The 16,753-nt window shown below is 34.3% G+C and overlaps 3 protein-coding genes across 6 annotated transcripts in view; 2 read left to right on the top strand and 1 right to left on the bottom strand.

The window, feature by feature from the left end:
* Positions 1–2,671, top strand: part of LOC142341675 (uncharacterized) — a 295,913-nt gene extending 293,242 nt beyond the window's left edge. For all 4 annotated transcript variants that reach the window (XM_075392816.1, XM_075392817.1, XM_075392818.1 and 1 more), the window contains one exon: positions 2,293–2,671. In XM_075392816.1, coding sequence (XP_075248931.1) covers positions 2,293–2,532 — 240 coding nt within the window. In that variant the 3' untranslated portion in view covers positions 2,533–2,671. The remainder of the gene's footprint in view (positions 1–2,292) is intronic.
* The window catches only part of LOC142341678 (protein rogdi homolog), a 415,549-nt gene that overhangs the window by 44,035 nt on the left and 354,761 nt on the right, over positions 1–16,753 (top strand). The window lies entirely within an intron of this gene.
* On the bottom strand, positions 8,938–15,135 carry LOC142340978 (trypsin-2-like). Its single transcript, XM_075391782.1, has 3 exons — positions 14,412–15,135; positions 10,971–11,061; positions 8,938–9,564 (listed from the first exon to the last, which is right to left on the bottom strand). The coding sequence occupies exons 1-3, from the start codon at positions 14,686–14,688 to the stop codon at positions 9,093–9,095; spliced, it is 840 nt and encodes a 279-aa protein (XP_075247897.1). The 5' UTR covers positions 14,689–15,135; the 3' UTR covers positions 8,938–9,092.

The raw sequence follows: 16,753 nt of genomic DNA, 5'->3' as shown, positions 1-16,753 counted from the left end.
TGTTTGGTCGCAATTCTTTCGACCTGTTGGTATCAATGAGAAGTCGGATTAGAGTGGTCTTGTTATTTGAGTTTAATCACGAGTTGTAAAGCGAAAAAGTTGTGCAGATTTGAGGAGTGATTTATGTCAACTTACAATTGAAGGTGAATGGAAATTTGGTGTTTGATCAAATGCTTTATTTTCTAAAAAATATATATATTTTTTTTCACATTCGGCGTTTCGACATCTAGTTTTTCTGCTGATATTCTTAACTAATGTTTTCAAAAGGTCACGCATGTGTTCTAATAATGGTTGGGAATTTTGAATTTACCATTTGAATATTTTTGTGTTTTTTGAGTTCATCTAAATACAATTAATGTTTTAATTGAATCAAACACTTTGTTTTACCTAAAAAAGTTAAGCGATTTTTTTCTGTCCTTTTTCGTAGTTCTTTTTCTCATATTTTTTTCTCATTGATATTTGGTCTCTTTAGTGAGGCCTTATAGATTCAATGTAACAATTTCAATTAATATCTTAAGGTTTTTACTGCTTTATCACACAGTTGTTTTCAGAAAAATGCAACCAATTTTTTTATTGTTCCCTAATTTTGTACTTTGTTTTATCGCTGAGTCTCCTATATGAGAGGTCCCATCTGTTGCGCCTCTTTTATTGTTAATTTATTTGTCTAATACTTAAGTCTGAATCGTGATTTTACCGGTTCCTAATGAAGGATAAATGAACCTCATTAACTGCTTGAGTACGCTTTTTATGTCTTTTAAGCTTTTTCGTTTCAAAAATTGTCATCGGAATTAACAGTAGAGTTCTCGCGAACCTTCTATTGCGCTTTAGTGGTCGTTCATTCGTCGGCTTCAATTTGTAGCTGTCGCTATCATTGATTTAGATACCCTTTCTTAGATGTTTTTGATGAGTATTTGAATCTGCTTTCATTTATTGTAATTTTTGTCCATTTGTCGCCGAACAGAACTGATAATGCTCTTATGTAATTTCTAACGTTGTATTTTATCATATTTTTATATAACTTTTAAATTTGTATTTTATGCTGTGGTTAAAGATTTTAGTATGTAGTTTGGCGTTGTTTTTTTGCTACTTTGACGTCACCAATTTTCAACAAGATCCTGATTTTTGCCAAGTCTCTCAGTTTTTGCTCTTTTTGATTTATCGGGCATTGATTTCCACGAGTTTGCTGTACCTTGTCATTATAAGGTCTAAGGATGTTTGGTGTCAATATTAATTAAGCGTTGTGCTGGTTGCTGGTTTTTAATACCCTGATGTTTTTGGAAACAGAAATTTTTAATTGTTTAAGTTTTTTTTTTGCTTACATAGGATCATGTGCTTTTTTGATTGTCATAGTTAGATGCCGCTGGCAAGTTGTTGATAGTCAGGTCTTTTCTCATTTCAATTTGTGCATAGTATTTTAAGAATTGTCTTGTTTTGTTCGCCGAACCAAAATGTGTTTTGCTTTACCTCAGTTCACAGCTTGTTCAACATTTGGCGTGAAATCTATTATTTATACTGTTATCGTTTCAAAATGATTAGTGTGATGAATTAGGAGGTTAACTTCGTTTAGCGAGCAGTTGGCTCGGGCCTATATGAATATCTACTTCGCGTCGGTTCCGGAGCCTTCTTTTTTCGAACAATTTTTATTCGCTTTACCTAAGTTGACAGCTAGTAAAATCTTTTTGACTTTATCTCGGCTAGTTTCACTTTTCCCTCACTCTGCTCAAAGTCATTTTAAGCAGCAGTTGCTCAGCAAAATAATCTAAAATCAACAGAGGCAATATCGGAAAACAAATCAAGAAAAAATGGAAACGGAATAAAGCCATATAGTCAAATTTTTCTGCCGGCTACTTGAACTTTGTTCTTGCTAGTCTTAGTTCCCATTTCTAGTGCTTATTAGTTTTAATAATAGCGTATGTATCCTCTCACTGGGAAACAGGAGTATGTTCAACTACACATTGGCATCAAAATAGTTCGCTCTTTTGAAATGTTTTCGGACGAAAATCATTTTTTTTTCATTATCTGTTCTTTTAATCCCAATCGGGATTATTGGAGTAAATGGCGGCTATTTGCCGGTAATCTGTTGGGTATTTTAAAAATTTCTTCTGTCGTTTTCAAGCTTGTTTCTGTAGTTTCACTCGATTTAGTCCGCCTTAGGTAGACAAGACTAAACATAGCTCTTTGAGGTGATTAACCTGCAGTGTCTGCTGTCATTGCCAAAGTTTTTTCCGGTTAAAACTGAAGCTGAGTTTTATACTGACATTTTCAAAGACGTCTTAACTACAAATGTTTCAGATGCTGGGAGCCGGAATGCCGGAATTACGATTCCCCGAACATATCAATTTCTTAAAAGATAAAATGCTCATTCTCGATGACAACTCGTCCTCTGCAGAGGAAGCCACCGTTGAGTCAACAGCTGCCATGTCCATGGGAGAGCGCAACAAGGATATCCACTCAAAAATTATGGACATCTTTGACTCGGCTGCCGCAAACCAACGACAGATTCTAAATCAAAGAATTCATCAGCTCAAATAATTTGTGAATTTTAGAATTTACTTGTAAAGTATTAAGTTGTAAAAATATATAAGTTGTTTTTTATCAATAACGGAATTTAATCAGAATTTAGAAAATGAAAGCACATTCTAATTATGTAATTTAGACTGCTCTGTACTTGTTTGTTTCCTTTTTCGCGTTGTTTGAGAAGATTATTGATAATGCATAGTTAAATTTATTTCTTCCTGACGCAGCAAAGTGGCTTTCAAGTTATAATCCTTCAAAGTAGTAGAAAAAGGTGGAAGTTAGCATCTTACAAATATACCAGATGAAACGTCAGTTTAAGACGTTAAGGTATTTCAGAATCGAGACGTTTAACTTCATTACGCCGCAAAACGTGGCCTTTTTCGGGCGATTTGACCAAATCGTGTACAAATGTGACAATACCTCGTCACATTTGTCCACGATTTATGTCGCTACTTTCGACTGCCTTTTCTGCATTCAATTAACCCCCAACTAAAGTTATCAATTTTATTATTAATGATCTAAGACATAGTTCAGAAACTAAATTTTGTTAATAACCATACGTTAAAACCAGCTATTTGCCTTTTAAATTCGCAATTAGTAAAATGAAGAACTTGTAATTAAAATCACAACAAACCACAACAGATGAAAAAAAAATCGTGGAAAATGTTAAATATTTCCAAACTTAGATTTACTCCTAACTTAAAAGATGGGCTGTGAAAAACCTCGACCAAATTTAGCCAATTTGCTTATTTTCGTGTACGTTTTGCGGCGTTATGTGTCAGAAACTTTGGGCTTGCTCTACTCTTATCATTAGACTATACTTTCTTCTTAAATTCCGAAATGTCAATATGTGATCGGAATTTGACGCTGTGATTGGGAAAGAGTCTGCATAAAAATTACGGAAAAATATGTTCACTTTGTGCTTACAAGCAATAGCGAGAATGTTATTGGTCCCATTCTGCTGTATCGCAAACCGAAGTGTAGCTAAGGTGGTCTTCTGTTGTTACGACTCAAAGACGAGTAATGGTGAAGTCTTTAATGACTCGAAAAGGAATATTGGTGAACTTGTCTGTATTGCGAATAGAAGGGTTATAGTGACGTTTTTTATTCTAATAAACGAAGTTCCTAGCATTTATATTATTCCTGTGGTCTTTTTATGCGATTTTTTGCTTGACCGATTTTTCGTCTGCCCCTTTTAACTTTTCGTACTCAAAAATGGGATTAACATGTAAATGGCAAAGGGCATTAAGTGTTGAGCAGCTCGCTTCATGCCTTACGGAGTCTCCAAGTATACGATCCACTGATCTGCACTGAGTCCAGTCAGCACTCCCAAGTCTAGCTCCATCGCTTGACACCCCCATTCCACTCACCCCTGCAGCCTAATGCTAGCATCCCTAAGCTCCATTAGGCTACTTCCGAAGCCAACAGCTTGCCGGATGTTTGAGAGAAATTCGACCGACGTTAGTCAGTTATGATTTTTAATGGGTGGGTTCTCTTTCACAGGATTTACAGTCAATTCCGCACGTGAAAACAAAAGTGAACAAAATTAATGGGAAAGAAGTGAAAAGCAGAGTGAAACTTTTGAGGGGTTTTTGTTTCTTTTATTAATCTGAGACAGAGGAAGAGCAAGAGAGTGAAAGCGAGAAAAACTGCCTCAAGAACTTAGCGAGAGGACTGTTTTTACGTTGTGTGGTTTTCATGAATTTTATCCATAACAGTGGTTTTCTGCAGTTATGGTTAGTAATTATACCTCTCCATCTGTAGGACAAAGAGCCTCTTAAATGCAAAATTGAACTATTTTTCCAATTGCACTGTTTGAACGCTGTTTTTGCAACCATCCTAAAAGTTCTCATTCTAGGCCTAGTTTTCTGTTTGAATTAAATTTTCATTTTTCGCTATTGGTTTTTTCGCTAGCACATGCGGCATTTTGACATTGATTTTGTTTTTTTTTCTTATTTTTTTATCTGATTTTTTATAAAAAAAATTGTTTTCTCAATTCACTCATAGTCCATTCTAGGTCTAGTTTTTCTGCTTAGTCAATGAAAATTCTTTGAATTGTACGTCAGGACTTGTCCTGCTATGGTTTTTTACTTCGTCGAACAAAAAAATGTTTCGCTTTACCTCATTTTGCCGCTTTTTCAACATTTTGCGTGAAATATTTTTGACTTCTCTAGGCTAGTTTCTCTCTTCTCTCATTCTGCTAAAAGTGATTTTGAACATCAGTTGTGCAGCAAAGCAATTCAAAATGAACAGAGTCAGTATAAAAATAGAAATAAAAACGGGATAAGCCCATAAAGCCCAATATTAGATGCCCGCTATTTGGACGTTGTTCATATAAGTTTTAGTTACCTCTCTCTAATGCTTATTGGTATTGATAGTAGCCCCTGTAGCCTCTCTCGAAGAAACAGAGGTATGTTCAACTACGAAATGCCATCAAAATAAATCGGACTTAAAAAATATTTCTGTACAAAAATCTTTTATTTTCAATATCTATTCTTTCAATCCCAATCATGCTTATTGGAATCAACGGCGGCTATTTTCTAGCAATCTGCCGCGTATGTTTATCAAATTAAATTTGTTCTGAACCTCTCCTCGTTTTATATTAGTTTGGTTTTTGTTCATTTTGACGCTTTTCACATGTTTTTTGCCTATATCTTCTGTTTTGTTCTCCTGCTAGGGTTCTGTGTTCTTTTTTAATTAATTATAGAGCCCTTCGCTAGGTGTTGGTGATAGAAAACACTCAAATGTTAAATAAAGAAGTTTTTAGTTGATATAGGTTAGAAGAAATTTGATTTTTTTTTCAGATTTTTGCTTCATTACTTTCTTGTTTACTGTAAGTTTTGGGTGCTTGGTAGGTCAGAGTTCGAATTGCAACACTTGTTTGTACGTTTTGGAGAATCTTTTAACATCTTACCTCAACATCTGGACATCAACTCCTGGACGTAAATTTGAGCTATTTTTGATTTTGCTATTTTTGGACGCGGTTTTCTGTTGTATTATTTTGCTTAATTTGTCTTTTTTTCTTCTATTCTTATTAGTTTTTCTCGATAAATTGCTGATCACTTGTTGTGTTTAATTGTATCTCTGTATTCGCACAGTTTAATTTTTTTAATTGTATTTCTGTGTTCGCACAGTTTTAAAATTAATCGCACAGTTTTTTTTTCATTTTTGCTTGAAATTTAATTGATGTTGAGAACTTTTATGCCCTCCTAGTGATCATCATTGTACAAAGTTCTTTAAAACAATATCTGGACAAAAATTGGGGCCTCTGTTTTTGGTGAACATGTAAAATTGCTTACAGCTTTGGAGGTTTAGATTTTTTTAGTTCTTATTTATTCTCCATTGCTGGTTTTCTCATTTTTTTCCAAAATGTGCTGACTGTTAACTGGAGATCAGTTTATTTTTTGAAGTCGTAACTTGTGAACAATTTTCAAAGAAATTTGTACATTGTTGTCTCAAATTGAGATCAGAAGAATATATCAACTTTAGTAAGTAGATATTTAGGACTTACGTTGCGGTTTACTTCGAACCAACTCTGGAGTCTTCTGGCAACTTTAACAGTCAAATTCACTAGAATAATTTTGAAGCAGGAAATGAAACAGCACAAAATGTCAGGAAAATATGAAGTGGTTTGACCGTTGAATATATGTGGGTAACGGAGCAAAATAAGAGTAGTTTTTTGTTTATATCTGTTTTTGAGTGCAAGAAATTGTGATGTGATTTTTTTCGTTGAGGTGCAGCTGTTCCATTTGGATTTGACTTTTTAGTTGACACGTTTCGATTCGAGTTTTATGCTGATTTGGAAGTTTTCGCTTAAATTGGCAAAACTATGTTTTCAAAGTTTTTGTCCTTTTTAAAAATTTTATCCATTGGTAATATCAGAAAAATCTTTTGCGCAATAGGATTACAATTTAACAAATTACTACAGTTTGGTTTTTATGGATCAATGTTGTTAGAAAAATATGAAGAAAAATTAACACATTTTGTACTTTGTATGTCATTTTTGTGGTTTTTTGTTTTTCTTGAGAATTGGGAAGTTTGTGGGCCTTTTATTTCGGGCCTGTTGTTCTGTGAGTATGTTGTGCTCTTTTTTACCTAACTATTGTTTGAGCTTGGTTTATCTGAGAACTATTTGACCTTTTGTATCTCTGTTCTTCAATTAGATTTTGTTGCTATTTTTTAACGGAGCTTTGATTGTTTTCTTGGTTCTCATAATTGGGTGTTTTATGGATTGTTTTTGAAAAAAAAACGATTATTTAATGGTATATTATTGATGAGTTGTTTCTTGAGTTGTTTTGACCTTGCTTTTTAATCGGTGAATTTTCTCTTCACAGGATTGAACGTTAAGGCTAAAAATGAAAACAAGGGTTAGGTTAATCTTCTAAACAAACTTCAGAAGTTATTGAGAAATTTAGTGTCGATTAGAAAATTTTTCGACCACGTGCAACTTTTTCAAGGTAGCTTCTTAGCTTTAGCAATGTTTAGATAGATGCCAACGTGATTTTTAGTATCAAATTTGTAAGCACAGCTGTGCTATTTTGCTGTGATCTTAATTCTTCTTTTTCGGTCAAGTGATAAAGTGGTAAAGAGCCCAACAAAAACGTTTGTAGCAATCATATTAGTACAGCAGGTCTCTTTTAAATTATTTTTCTTGCTGCCGATTTTTCTGCTGAAACTGTTTTTGTCTGACTAATTGATTATTCGTCCTCAGGAATCAATAATCAAATCGAATAAACTTGTTAAACAGATCTCCTAATGTAATACTGCTTACAAGTCTCCAAATTAAGCGATTCACCGAATGCTGTTAAGAGACCAGACGAAAAATTCGTGGTGTGAAGGACGAGTTTGGCTTCGTCAACATTTCAAACTCACCCCCCCCCCCTCCCCCACCCCACTTCAATTCAACCCTCCACCTCATTCTACCTTTACGAAAACTCGTTTGTCAACAGAAGAAAATTTGTATTGTCTGAGACAATCGCGATGAAACAGAATTTTTTTCGAGGCTTTTCTAAACACATTAAGTTTCGTTAACTCTATTCATGACTAATGTTTGTCAATAAAAAGCAGGAAAGAAAGTCATTGGTTTTGTTTGTTTGTGAATAGATGACATGTGAATGTGTTGCATTTTTTATTGGCGTCATTCCAAAGTTTCCATGAGATATCATTTTAGTTGTGAATCAGATTTGACGGGGTTCTTAGGAATAAAACTAGAAAAATTCCTCGGATTCAAAATTAAGTCCTGAAAAATTGACTAAAACTTTTTAGACAATTTGAAAACAAATGACTAAACCAGCTGGAATGCCATTAGAGAAAAACCAAACTTTCCCAGCGTTACTGACCTCAGTAGAATGGTGAAGAGAAACTTATATTGAGAAGTTATTGTTTCCGCAGTCTTTTAGGTTTTCTTAATTAATTGGCGTTTTGGAGCAGACCTGAGATTTTTTGCTGCTAATTTTGAAGTTCTTTTGCCTAAAGCCTCTGAGGGGCTCATTGGAAAGCGGCTAAACAAATTTTTGGATATTTATGGGGAACATTAAATAGCACTTTATTATTTTGTTAGATTTACAATCTTTGTTGAGTTTTTGTGATGCTGATGTGGACCGGAACTGACAGATAGGGAATTCAGTAGTTTTTCTTTTAAATTAAGTGAGTCTTTTGGAGCAATCAGCTCGATTTGTAGGTTTCAGAAGACTGTATCAACATTGACTGCTGGAATTCTTGGTGGAATTCATTGACTTGCTTTAATTGGAATTCTTGGAGGACTTAGGAGTTAAGTTTTAGTTACCTTTAAAAATTTTGTGGAAATATGTCCTGGATTGTTCTAAGGAAACATTATATTTATCTTAGAGGAATCAAAATTTTTAGCTAGAAAATTTCAGTTTGTGCCTAAACTTGTAGAAAACGAAAAATTTAATTTTTACTAGTTAACAAAAGAAAAAAAATGCTTTCAGAATTTTTACCAAAACCGTTTGGAATAAGAAAAACACATTTTTGTACATTTCTCCTTACTCAAACCGAGCTCGAAAAAAGGGGTTTCAGCATGTTTCACAGAAGTTACACAATTATGAAGGTGAGAAGAAGGGTAGCAAAGCGTGAATTTCGAGATCATTTCACATCCAGATCAAGCTTTGTTGGGTAATCTACAGTATTTATGTAAATTGATTTACTACTTACGTTTGCCACTCATAGTTAAGAAACACTTGTTTCTTTCTTCATCTCCTGTGAATTTCTGCCTGCCCCTCTAACCCTGCCAAATGATTTTCAGCAGTTGGAAGTTACCGCGAAAACGAAGAGACAACCCAGTAGACATTTAAAACTTATTTGAGTCTTTTACGTATTTAACTTTATTCTTGTTTACTTGGTGTTGATTTGGAATAAAGAAGCCAATAACCATTACTTAGTTATTTAAAAAAATTGTTGATAAATTTCTATCTAATGTGGAAATTCAGATGTAAGTAAAAAGCGATAGAGTTTACTGGCCAAATTTTTTATAGTTAGCATTTAGAATACGCTTAGCCGTCACTAGAAAGGCAACTGAAAAGAAGTGATTTTGAATGAAAGAAAGCTGTCAGCTATCAACCGGAGGCAACTATTGATGAAATCCATCTGAAATGAAAAGGTACACTTGCAAAGGTGTTATCTCCGCGGCAGTTCATTTCCGGATTATCACTCACAATGTAATAACTGGCAATTCCAAGAATACACTCTGGAATTCTTGTTCCGCAATGGAGTTTGTAAAGGGGACCTCCCTCGTCCAAATTGCAAATGCTGCCACCCTTTGCTACCGGTTCCATGCACAGTTGGTCATCTGGGCAAAAGCCAACGTTGAATGGGATCGAATAGGAGATGAAAGTTTCCCTGAAGAATAATTCGCGCAGCGACGAGGCAGGTGCGACTGAAGATCTAGAGGTAGATCCGAGTCCACATGTTGCAACCAGGGTTCCGAACTCGGGTGTGCTTGTGCACATTTCTTTGATTCTGTCATTTGGGACGGGTCTTTTCAACTCTATCAGAGCAATGTCATGGCTGTTTGTTGTTACGTTGAACCTGTTTGCAAATTTTAAGAATTAAACTGCAAAGTGCTAACATAGATATCTTTTAGTACTAAATTCCCGTCTAGCTTGCTCTTTAAAACAGCTTGGGTAACTTTACCCTGAGTCAAGGTAAATTCAAGATAAGGTACAGGTAAAAATTTACCTGAACATTTATTGTAAGGTTTTGCTTTGAAAAATTGTAAAACTTTAGTGACTTTTTTAAATACCGGGTCAATTGATGCCATCAGCTAAAGTCAAGCAGATTAGAGGTTTATTGCGTTCTGATGCAAAAACTTTGTGTTTTTGTGCACTATTTTCTATGTGGAATCAGTAAAGTAACCGTTTGTTCTGTTGGTTCAGAAATTCAATACAGGTTATACTGCTTTTCACCCCGATTTATTTAACCAGCATCATTTAACTTCAAATCTTTTCGCGCCTATACTTCTCTCATTCCACCCCGAAAACTTTTAACCCGAAAACCATTTCCTCAAACCCGTACGAAAATTTTGACCTCATGGCAATGCGTTCCTTATTTTTAATGTTAATTGTACCTATTATAGAAGCAACTAAAATCCGGGTGAAATAATCAAGTTGAAAAAGAAAACGGGACACTTTCAATACAGAAAACGGCTAGCGCGTAAATTCATTGCGTTAAAGCAGCAAAAAAAATCTGGAGTCTATACAGTTTGAAGGAGTGACAGGTTGGAAGTGAACGAGAAGTGAACGAGACCTAGTCATTGAGCTTAAGAGAATCTTATGTTTGGCTCAACAAGCAAGCTTAGGACTTGATAGTAGAAAAATTTTCCCACCAATCCCAACCCCCCTCCCACAGGGAACAAAAATAGTGTATTCGTTAATTTATGTCAGCAAACAATTATAAGGTTTTGCATTTAAATAAAGGCTTGCGATGGCGAAGAAGCTTATAAAAAAGGCATTGAGAACAATACTCACAAACAAATACACAATGCCAAAATACCCAATGTACAAAATTACGCAATGCGATAATGTCCAATTTATTTTCTCTGATCTTTTCGTTAAATAATCGCATAACATTAACAGTCGGTATTACAATCATTTTATGAAACGTCAGCGTGTAATCTAATCCCACGTCGGTTGTGATAGTTTCACATCAGGTCCATGGGCAGTTGCGGCATGGCCATGGCTCACGAGGCATGACCGAATAAACGATTATTACATTTAAAACATGGTAAATATACTTTATTGCACTCTAAATTATCTCAATTAGATATTATTATGATAAATATCTGATCTGGCAATTTTCGCAATAGGTTTAAATATTGGGTATAATTAGAGTTTTTTTATTACATTGGGTATTTTGATATTTCGTATTATGTCCTTGACAGCGAAAAAAAAAGAAAATGCAATTGCCGAAAGGGATTCGAATTGATATGAACTAACTCAGGATGAATGTGCACCCTGGAAACACGGAACTTGCTTGTTTCCGGCACCTGGCTTGTAAAATCTCCCACCTCAACCGTCAGATGGCGCCCTAGAAACAAAAACCAATTATAGTAATCCAAATTTGCAACTGTTGCGCTCTTTCCCCCAAAAACTATCGGTGACGCATGCAATTAGAACGGCCAAAATAAATTAAAAACTGCAGCAACGGTTTGAGGTATGTAAAACAGTGCCATCAATCTGCTGTACATAATAAGTTCCGGATCGTCCTATCCAAACTCTAACTTAAGCGCCGCCTGGCCATCGATTATAGAAGATTCTGCGATAAAATGCAGGAAAACCAAAATCGTTTTAACAGAATCTGGACAAAAAAACAAAGTAATCATTTAGATCTCAAAAAATCTCTCTGGAAGTGGTTTTGTGTTTGAATCCTTAGAATGTTATGTGCATTGTAATGGTTATTTCAATCTCTTATCAGACCATCTAAACCGTGATTACTGCAACAAAACGCATCAGTTAATTAACACGTGGTTTTAAAAAAATCTTTACGTGGGACAGTTTCCATGTTTTAAGTCTGCAGCTATTGATAAAAAAAGTTGCAAAAAAGTGATTAAAAACTATCAAGCAATGCAATAACCAAAGACGTGTCTCCTAAAATATAAACTGTTGATTTCCATTAAATAATTTAGAAACGGCTGACTTTTCAAAAATCTGATATAGCTGTAACAAAAAAAATTAGACATAGGACAAGAAAGAATTCAGAACAAGGAGTCTGGGTCAGGTTCATTCTTAGAGAATCTTGAAACGTCGACTGCTCTTCACAACGCATAGATTAGACCACGTAATAAAATTGTTTTAATTCAGTTGTGCAATTTAACTGTGGAAGCTTCTTAGATTGTGTTGCCCCAGTATTGCTATCAGAAAAAATCAGAATATTTTTTGATCTGTGGGACAAAACGATTAATCTAATGACATTAAGAGATGTTTTTAGAAACAAGTCACGTCATTTTTGTGGGTCATGTAGATTTTTGTGAGTTCAATCAGGTTGACCTCTAATTTTTTGCAGGTTAACATAAAAGTAGATGAAAGTGTTTTTGAACAGATTGATAAAATCCTAAAAAATTGTTTCACTCTTTTTCACTCTTTTTAAACTTTCTTTTGTTCCTTTTGTTTTTTTTGCATTCAATGTCGAATCAGTTCAACAAATTGAATTTCTTCATGGTCCTTTACCAAAAAAATAGCAGTTTAAAATTACTTGTGGTTTCTAGTTTCAGTCACATTTTAATACTTATGTTCATGCACTTTTTTGTGGATGCTTATGTTAGTTCACGAGTGTACCGTCCTCTATTTTTGGCTCCGATGAAAACATGCGGACAAGAATAAAAATTGTTGTCTCATTTATTTCCTCTGAAGCTCGATGCCAGATTTCAAAAAAGCTTGTATGAAAATATTGTCATAAACATTCAACCTAAATCGTCGAGCCACGGCACGTCAAATTGTGCTAATATTTTCTAACTGCTGTTGTGATTTTCAACACATCAATTGACCAGCACATTGAGAAAGGCCCCAGTTCCAAATGGCCAGTTATCTTGCAAGATCTTACAAGAATCTCGCAAGATTACGCATCATCAAGCAAGATCTTGCAAGATAAAATAACCGTCCATTTTGTAAATTCTAAGATCCTTGCAAGATAAGTGTCTCACAAGAAGGGCTAGAAAAATGCCTTAGCTGGTTCATGAGCCTCTTTAGCTTCTCTGAACAAACCGATCAACTGTAGGATTAAACTTTCCTGTTTTCCAATTTGCAAACTAATTTTTCTCTTTGTCCTTTTCTTCCAAAGTTTTTACAGTTTCTGTGATGAAGAAATTACATTTTTCAAAATTGGAGTTGTCCTGTTAAACCTTCCTTTATTTATTGTTCTCTTCAGTTTTTGAGAACATTTGATTGGTTTCACAAAATCAACTGTACAACTATTGGAGTTTTTGAGTGAATTCTTAGACTCGTGTTTTTAATGAGGTATAGAGATTTACAACCAGTGTTTTGATATTTTTCATTTTCATTTTTAGCTTTGACCTTTTTCTCAACGACCTCTGTTTTGGAACGCAGAAGAAAGGATCAGCAATCCGCCTATTAAAAAAGATGTATTTTTTTATGATGCAAATCTGAAATTGTTCAGTTTCTGAAATTTACAATGAAAACTTAGCCGATTGTTTGTTAGTTTTGTTGAAATTCCGTGACGAGTGAGTCATGCCAGATCATACATCTTCCTGTGCATCAGCCTTCTATTTTTTCTCAATTGAAAATTCTAACTTGTGTTCTCAAACGAGAGTCTTTGTTGTTCATGGACAATTCAACCCATTTGATTGATTATTTTTGGTATCAAAATTTCGCTTCCAGTATTTTTGTCAAAAATGGGTGAATATATATCAAATTAAATCAGAGACATTTTAAAAATGAAAACAAGGACGATTTTTAAACTTTTTCAGATTTCTATGACTTCTCGCTTTCTTTTTGCTCGCATTTTAACTGTTCACAATAACTGAAGAAGGAGACCGTTGGTCTGTTGAAGTGGAAGTGGACCGATTAGTGGAAGTAAACCCATGGATCGTTTAGTTTGAAAAATCAGAAAGTAAGTTTTCGTTTCAAAACTCAAAATGTTTACGACTTCGTAGGCTCTTCTATATTCTGAATACCTGAGACTTCTTTATTAATACGGTTTTGGACTTCTTTTTATTTCTCCTATGAGTGAAAAACTAGAGCCGTTTCCTATTTTTTCCGTCAGAAGAAACGTAAACAAAAAAGAAAGGCAAAGTTTTGCTTTAGTCTTCAACAAGGATGATATATCCACTGCCATTTTTATTTCCTTCCTCTAAAATTGTTGGAATTCAATTATGAGCTCCCCTTATTCTAAATTTTTGTGATTTTTGCTTCCAATCAAAACTCAAAAATTGAGCGTGCGATGAATGCGCGTGGAATTACTTAGTTTTTGTTTTTTCCGAAAAATCTTTTTACAGTATTTGATGATGTCCTGCGTTTCTGTTTATGCTCAAATTTTTTTCTTTAGTTTATTCAGAGCTGCATTAATTTGGTGTCAAGCTAGAAGAATGCAGAACTACTGTTTTTAATTGCAAATTTTACTTAAGTGCCAACTGTTTTCTATTCAATAAGAATAAGAAGTATATTTTTTAATTTTCAATCAGCTCTTTTGTTTTTTACGGTTAAACAAAACAACCCTAAACTTTCATAAATTAAGAAAGATTCCTCGCTGTATACAGAATCATTTGGAATTTTGTCTAGAAAAATTTCAAAAAAATTCATTTTAGAAGCCAGGTGGAGAGTTCGTGAGCAAAGTCTATGCCGAAGTTGGTTTGATATCTCACAACCTTGGTCACAATCTCTTTTGCAATCTGAGCATTTGAAAAGACCACGTTTCCTACTCACATTCATAAGGCTGTCCATTTACTTGATCCACACACCTGGCCGCAGTAAGAACCCAGAATTCGTCTATAATTGCACCTCCACAAAACTTCGTATTGAATGTAAACCCAATTCGGGCAAAAAACTTCTTTTCTGTTGTTGGAAAACCATTTACAATGAAGGAAACATTGCTTCTACTTTTCAAATTACTGTTTGTTGTGTTAACTGCAGGCTTAGCATCCACTGAGGTTATAGACGCTAAAGTCAAAAGTAACGTTGACACTTTACACAAAGTTGTCATTTTTATGCCAAAGTTTTTCAAATGTGGGGATGCCTATTTTTGATGAGTTCTGCTTAATTAAATCGTTTTTATTAATATCTGTATTTTTTCAGTTCACCTTTGCGGATACGGTCATTAATGTCATTCATATACGTGATGGCAGAAATGAATGCGTGAAACTATAAATCTGATTAACTAAAAGTTGGTCAATTTAGTAAATGTTGATCTTTTAAATTCAATATGTGAACATTTGAAGACAGTTAAAATGTTCAATTAAAACGTTTCAATTAAAAATTTAAGGCCTTGTGATTAAATCAAACTGAAACTTATACCTTGAAAACTGATAATTAACCTTCAAAGTTTACAGAATGTGTGAATAAAATACTCGAGAAACCTTCAACAAAACCTTCTGTCAATTAGAAGTACAACATTTATTGACAAATTGATGGCGTCACGTCTCTTAATTCTTGTTTTGTTGTTATAGCAAAGAAAAACTGACAAATTTGTATCAAAATTGTAAACAAGTTCCACCTCGAAGGCTATTTAAAGAGACTGCTAAATTGAATTCCAGGTGTCATTTGAACCGACCTTGCTTTCAATTGGTTGTGTTTTACTACCCCAGTGCTCACAAACATGAACAACAACTAAAAATTTATTCGACTATACACTTTTTGCAGTCTCGTCCTAAAAAGGATCAAGTCTCTAGGGTCTCTTGGTAACTTAGCACATATGTCGTGCAGTTTTTTTGTAGTATAAAAGTCACATGGATAGTGATAAAAATCGAAATACAAAAATAAGGTTCAAGAACAAAACAAGTTTTCGAAATCAAGAATAATACAAAATTTTTCACCTTATACTGGATTATTAGAAGTGCAGAATCATAAAAATAGGAGTTGAAAAAGAGAAAAATCTTTTTCACTTTTCAATTGCAAAACCATACTCAGCAATGAACGCGCTATTGTTCCATTGCAAACACTTCTAGTGTTGCAAGTGATTATGATTGTGAACATGAGCACAAGTTCTCGTCATATAATTGCAAGAACCTCACTTAGTGGCCGGAGGAAATACTGCTGGGTTTGCTTCTTTGTTCAGTCAATTTTGGCAGACCCATATATTATCAAAGAGAGCTGTGAGTTGTATAATCAAAAACCCGTAAAGCGTAGAAAAATTAATTTTTCCTGAATTCCACTTTTCGTGGAGTTTTTGTTGATTTTCACCATGTTTGTTCACTTCCTCGAAGTTTTTATTTCCCATTTTCTTAGATTTTGCTAGAGTAAAAATTCAAAGTGTGACCAATTTTTTTTCGTCCCAATTGTTTCTGATATATTGATCAGATTACTGAATATCCAATGTACTGATAAGGAAAGTGTTACCGAGTAAATTGAATTGAATAAATTATATCAATAGATAGAGAATTTTTGTGCGAATTATATCAAAACTTTCGCTTAGATTTTCCGTTCTAAATGCAACGTACGTATTATCTCTGAGAAATACCAAGGCCGATTTCCCACTAAGAATAACTTCCAAAATGGCTCAAAACTGATTGCTTAGCCTAACAAATTCGGTTTTTTGAACGGATTAATTTAAATTGGTGACCTAGACTAAGACCTGCTAAAAAAGATCAAGCTAGATTTGTCTTCAAGTAAAGGATGCTTATTGCCTTGACGTTTCGATATACAGTTGACTGTAGACTGACTATATATACATCTCGAGAATTGAATTTACACATCGAAAGACTGCACTTTTGTCAGCTTTATTTCTGGTGCCGCGAGTGGTACAAACAAACAAGCTGAACTTATGACAGATTACAGCAACAAAAAGGACCGTGTGGGCCTGAATAGAAATAGTTCACTTAATAACGCCTGCATATCAGTTCGCTAAGCTAGAAATTTATACTTCGATTATTACTTATAACTTTGCACAAATAACGGTCATTAGCGCATGCAACTGCCAAAGAAGTAAACTAATTTTGAGTTCAAATTGTGTTGAAGCAGATCTGAACACTTCGTCTACGGAATCGCCAATATTTATCAAGGTCTACGTCAGATCAGTTTATTAAGCTAATCGTTTTATTGGTTCATGTTAC

The sequence above is a fragment of the Convolutriloba macropyga genome, chromosome 6 (genome assembly GCF_964194025.1).
Source record: "Convolutriloba macropyga chromosome 6, txConMacr16.3, whole genome shotgun sequence".
Taxonomy (NCBI): Eukaryota; Metazoa; Xenacoelomorpha; order Acoela; family Convolutidae; genus Convolutriloba; species Convolutriloba macropyga.
Note: the sequence above shows the minus strand (reverse complement) of the source record. Positions and strands in the feature narration are given on the sequence as shown.